This window comes from Equus quagga, chromosome 2, assembly GCF_021613505.1.
Source record: "Equus quagga isolate Etosha38 chromosome 2, UCLA_HA_Equagga_1.0, whole genome shotgun sequence".
Classification (NCBI taxonomy): domain Eukaryota; kingdom Metazoa; phylum Chordata; class Mammalia; order Perissodactyla; family Equidae; genus Equus; species Equus quagga.
Window position 1 is genome coordinate 14,441,299 of NC_060268.1, and position 6,155 is coordinate 14,447,453.

At 36.7% G+C, this 6,155-nt stretch overlaps 1 protein-coding gene across 1 annotated transcript in view; it reads left to right on the forward strand.

The window, feature by feature from the left end:
* The window catches only part of EAPP (E2F associated phosphoprotein), a 17,946-nt gene extending 12,134 nt beyond the window's left edge, over positions 1 to 5,812 (forward strand). Inside the window, exons 5-6 of the mRNA XM_046654675.1 lie at positions 2,024 to 2,137; positions 5,247 to 5,812. Of these exons, the coding sequence (XP_046510631.1) occupies positions 2,024 to 2,137; positions 5,247 to 5,523 (391 nt within the window). The 3' untranslated portion in view covers positions 5,524 to 5,812. The remainder of the gene's footprint in view (positions 1 to 2,023; positions 2,138 to 5,246) is intronic.
* The last annotated feature ends 343 nt before the right edge of the window (positions 5,813 to 6,155 follow it).

Consider the following 6,155-nt stretch of genomic DNA (forward strand, 5'->3'; position numbering starts at 1 on the left):
TCTATTGAGATGATCATGTGGTTTTTGTTTTTCATTTTGTTGATGTAGTGTATCACGTTGATTGACTTGCGGATGTTGAACCATCCCTGTGTCCCTGGTATAAATCCCACTTGATCATGGTGTATAATCTTTTTGATGTATTGCTGTAATCGGTTTGCCAAAATTTTGTTGAGGATTTTTGCATCTATGTTCATCAGTGATATTGGCCTGTAGTTCTCCTTCTTTGTGTTGTCCTTGTCAGGTTTGGGGATCAGAGTGATGTTGGCTTCATAGAATGTGTTAGGGAGTTCTCCATCTTTCTCAATTTTCTGGAACAGTTTGAGGAGAATAGGTATTAAGTCTTCTTTGAATGTTTGGTAGAATTCTCCAGAGAAGCCGTCTGGTCCTGGACTCTTATTTTTGGGGAGGTTTTTGATTACCGTTTCTATTTCCTTACTTGTGATTGGCCTATTCAGATTCTCCATTTCTTCCTGATTCAGTTTGGGGAGATTGTAGGAGTCTAGGAATTTGTCCATTTCTTCCAGGTTGTTCAATTTGTTGGCATATAGTTTTTCATAGTATTCTCTTATGATCTCTTGTATTTCATTGGTATCTGTTGTGATTCCTCCTCTGTCATTCCTAATTTTATTAATTTGCGATTTCTCTCTTCTTTTCTTGGTGAGTCTGGCTAGGGGTTTGTCAATTTTGTTAATTCTTTCGAAGAACCAACTCTTTGTTTCATTGATCTTTTCTATTGTCTTTTTTGTTTCAATATCGTTTATTTCTGCTCTTATTTTTATTATTTCCCTCCTTCTACTGACTCTGGGCTTTGTTTGTTCTTCTTTTTCTAGTTCTGTTAGGTGTCGTTTGAGGTTGCTTATGTGAGCTTTTTCTTGTTTAGTGAGGTGAGCCTGTATTGCGATGAATTTCCCTCTTAGGACTGCTTTTGCTGCATCCCAAATGATTTGGTATGTCGTGTTCTCATTTTCATTAGTCTCCAGATAAAATTTGATTTCTTCTTTAATTTCTTCAATGATCCATTGTTTGTTGAGAAGCGTGTTGTTTAGTCTCTACATTTTTGCACCTTTCTCTGCTTTTTTCTTGTAGTTGATTTCTAGTTTAATCGCATTATGATCAGAAAAGATGCTTGATATTATTTCAACTCTCTTGTATTTATTGATGTTTACTTTGGTTCCCAAAATATGGTCAATCCTTGAGAATGTTCCATGTGCACTTGAGAAGAATGTGTAACCTGCTGTTTTTGGATGAAGTGTTCTATATATATCTATTAAGTCCATCTGGTCTAATTTTTCATTTAATTCTATTATTTCCTTGTTGATTTTCTGTCTGGATGTTCTGTCCATTGGTGTCAGACAATCGATTTTTAAAAAGCGGTTGTTGAGGGCCTGGCCCCATGGCCGAGAGGTTAAGTTCGTGCCCTCTGCTTGGTTGGCCTGGGTTTCACCGGTTCGGATCCTGGGCGTGGACATGGCACTGCTCATCAGGCCATGCTGAGGTGGCGTCCCACATAGCACAGCCAGAATATACAACTGTGTACTGGGGCCTTTGGGGAGAAGAAAAGAAAAAAAGATGATTGGCAATAGATGTTAGCTCAGGTGCCAATCTTTAAAAAAAAAGAAGCAAAGAAAAAAAACCCCGTTGTTAAATTCAAACTGCTGTAGTCAGTTTTTCCATTCAAGAAACGAGGCTGACTTTTTTCAAATGGTCACAATTTAAAATTACTTGGAGATAAAGTTTATGTGGGTGAAGAATGGATGTTATCTTTTGCGCTTGAATTGTTCTTTTTAACTGTTTACAAATTTGATTTTTTAAATTGAGGTGAAATTCACATAACATAATTAACCACTTTGAAGTGAACAATTTGGTGGCATTTAGTATATTCACAGTGTTGTGCAGTCACCACCTCTATTTAATTTCACGGTGTTTTCATCATCCCAAGAGGAAACTCCATGGTCCTTTTCAAATTTGATTTTATAAAGACCATTGTGTTCCCTTCTCCACACTCCTCCTTTTTCTGTTCTAGCTACCATGGTTTTGGAATGCAGAGGCCTCGTCAACAACAGCAGCCTGTTCCAAATAGTGATGCTGTCTTGAATTGCCCTGCCTGCATGACTACACTGTGTCTTGATTGTCAAAGGTAATAAAGTGTAACAACACATATACACACACAAAACAAAGAAACAACTTGGTTGTCCTTTGTTTACATCTGAAATAGACTTGAGATACTTAGGAATTCTGATAAAGTTCTGTACTCATATATCCTTGGTGCTACATGACTAATCTTCATACAAATAATTATGCTTATCTGTAGTTCTGTTGTAAGTAGCTTTTCTAATAAAGCACTTGCCAGTGCTGACAAGAATTCAGTGAAGGGGCTGGCCCCGTGGCCGAGTGGTTAAGTTCGAGCGCTCAGCTGTGGGCGGCCCAGTGTTTCGTTGGTTCGAATCCTGGGCGCGGACATGGCACTGCTCATCAAACCACGCTGAGGCAGCATCCCACATGCCACAACTAGAAGGACCCACAACGAAGAATATACAACTATGTATCAGGGGGCTTTGGGGAGAAAAAGGAAAAAAATAAAAAAACAACAACAACAACAAAAAGAATTCAGTGAAGCTGTATATATGTTGTGAATGATATAATCTCTCAAATACACTCTTTTTGTAATTGTGATAAAATATATGTAACATAAAATTTACTATTTTAACCATTTAAAAAATTTTGCTGTTGAAGAATATTTTATTTGAATATTCAGGTTATTGTCAACTATGTTATTTTTTAAAATTTTCTTCCAGTTTTATTGAGATATAATTGACATATAACATTGTGTAAATTTAAGGTGTACAATGTGATGATTTGATATATGTGCATTGCAAAATGATTATCACAATAAGATTAGTTAATACATCCTTCACCTCACATAGTTACTTTTTTTGTGTATTGGTGAAAACCTTTGAGATCTACTCTCTTAGCATCTTTCAGGTATGCAATATGGTACTGTTCGCTATAGTCATCATGCTGTACATTGCATTCCCAGAACTTACTCATCTTGTAACTGGAAGTTTGTACCCTCTGACCATCTTCATTCATCCCCCCCCACCCGGATCTACTCTCTTTTTCTGAGTTCAGTTTTTTTAGATTCCACATATAAGTGAGATCATAGAGTATGTAGTTTTCCGTATACAGATCTTTCACCTCCTTGGTTAAATTTATGCCTAAGTATTTTATTATTTTTGATGCTATTGTGAGTGGGATTGTTCTCTTAATTTCTTTTTCAGGTAGTTTGTTGTTAGTATATAGAAATGCAACTGATTTTTGTATATTGATTTTGTGTCCTGCAACTTTGCTGAATTCATTTATTCCAACAGTTTTTTGCTGGAGTCTTTAGAGTTTTTGAAGATCTTGATCTATAAGATCATGTCCTCTGCAAACAAAGACAATTTAGTTTCTTTCTTTCCTATGTGGATACCTATTTCTTTTTCTTTCCTACTTTCTCTGGCTAGGACTTCCAGTACTGTGTTGAATAGGACTGGTGAGAGTGGGCACCCTTGTTTTGTGCCCTGTTTTAGCCATTTTTAAGTGTACAACTCAGTGACGTTAACTATATGCACAGTGTTGTGCAGCCATCACCACTATCCAGTTCCAGAACTCTTTCATCATTCCAAACAGAAACTTTGTACCCATGAAGCAATAATTCCCCATTCTTTACCCCTACCCACTCCAGTGTCTGTTAACCTCGATTCTACTTTCCTGTTCAGATTGTTCATTGCTAGTGTAGAGAAATACAACAGATTTTTTTGTGTGTTGATTTAGTACCCTGCAACTTTACCGAATTCATTTATCTGATAACAGTTTTTTTGTGTAATCTTTAGAGTTTTCTACATATAAAATCATGTCATCTGTGAACAAGGATAATTTTACTTCTTTCCAATCTGGATGCCTTTTATTTCTTTTTCTTACCTAATTTCTCTGATTAGAACTTCCAGTACTATGTTGAATAGAAGTGGTGAAAGCAGGCATTTTTTTCTTGTTTCTGATCTCAGAGGAAAAGTTTTCACTCTTTCATCATTGCTTGTGATGTTAGCTTTGGGTTTTTCATATATATAGCCTTTATTGTATTGAGGAAGTTTCCTTCTGTTCCTAGTCTATTCCATTTTTTTAATCACGAAAGGATATTGAATTTTGTCAAATGCTTTTCTGCATCAGTTGAGATGATCATGTATTTTTTCCCTTCATTCTGTTAATCCAAATATACTCCCTGCCTTTTCCTTGTTTCCCCCCTTTTTTGGTGGCCTTATAAATGCCTACCTTAGTCCATGTTCTGAATCGAGTTAACTAAACTAAGCAATGATGTAGGTGGTGGATTTGTTCTAGGAACTAATGAGTAGCCAAAAGCAGTTTATTCTTATTAGCTAGCTTGAGGGTTTTTTTTTTATCATTTGCAACAATTAATTTCTGTACTCATATGAGCTCTTAAGCTTTTTGTATTGTTGCCCACAGCCGCAAAGGGTGAGGAATGACAGATACCGCCAAGGCTACTTGGTTGTTTAAGCAATCAAAGTTTATTGGTAAAGGGAAACAGAACAAGGAGCAGGGATAAAGGGGAACAACAAATCAGTACTTACAACATCCACACCATAATCAGCCGGGGAAGTCCCGATAGTTTGTAGGGCGGGTGGGAGTGCCGATTGTCCAGGTCTGAGGCAAAGTGTCCTTTCCTCAGTGAGACTTCCCAGGCTGATTATGGTGTGGATGTTGTAAGGAAGCATTGTCTGTTCATTAGACTGCAGGAATAAGGCCAAGAGTGGGCGTTATAAGGTCAGAAGCTCTTTAACCTATTAAAAGTAGCTTTTACTAAAATGGTAACCAGAATGGTACCATCTGGAATGAGAGGTGGGCAGAGTCTCAGGCCACAACGGGAAACGACACAAAGATTATTTAAACATCACCTCAAGTTTTTCAACAGCTTTTCTTGTTCTCAATTTGAGAAGCAAATCAAATTTTTTCTGAGAGAAAAGTTACTTTTAAGGCAGTAGAAAGGAAGATGTATTCATTCTTTATACTATCATTTATTAAGTTTCTTCCTATTCTTAAAATAGCTCTTAAATTTCTTTACCTTTCCTTTTTTGTTCTTGTGTCTTTACTTTGGTTGGTATTTCAGTTTTCGGTGTTCTCAAATTTTATCTAAATGGATAATTATTAAAACAGAACATAAATCGAAATTCTCTATTTCATTTTCTTCTTAGACATGAATCGTACAAAACTCAATATAGAGCAATGTTTGTGATGAATTGTTCTGTCAACAAAGAGGAGGTTCTAAGATACAAAACCCCAGAGAACAGGAAGAAGAGGCGAGGCCATAAGAAGATGAGGACCAACCGTGAAGATGCTGCAGAGCAGGCAGAGACGGAAGTGGAGGAAATCTATCACCCAGTCGTGTGCACCGAGTGTGCCACTGAAGTGGCAGTCTACGACAAGGATGAAGTCTTTCATTTTTTCAACGTTTTAGCAAGTCATTCCTAAGTAGCTAAGTTGGCGTTTAATTGCCCAATACTGTGTATAAGGCAAGTATGGACAGTTATTTTTCTCCTGCCTCTTCATATCAAGTGACATTCTAGTGGTGGTTTTTTGTCTTTATCTTTTTGAAAGAGAATGGTTATCATCCTTCATCCCTCCCCTTCCTTTTTTAAAAACTTTTCCACAGCTCTGATGGGACTGATAATTCATTCCTTTTTGATGGACCTTTGGAAACTGTGGGGCTTTTTATTTATCAAAGCCCTTTAAAATTAAAATGTTCTGGAGTTACAAGTAATCTTTGTTTCAGAGTGGTATTTTTTATTTTGGATATACCCTTGGTGTGATCAAATTAGAAACTGTTTCCTGACTTCTGTGTGTATTGTTTTTGCTAAGAAGTATCTTTATTTTCCTTCTACCCCATGTGAGAGAATGACAGTATTTAGTAACTGTTACAATTACATGGGGTTAGTATTGCCATTTGCCTTGAGTAATTAATTTAGGTCTTTCCCTAAAAGGATTGTACTTAACAGTATTCTAAACTTAATGAATTAACATAGTAAGACAGAAATTTGTGGTGAGGAAGAGCAACCTCACCCTCTGGCCTTGGACTTAAAAATCCTGTTGCTTCCTTTTGTGCC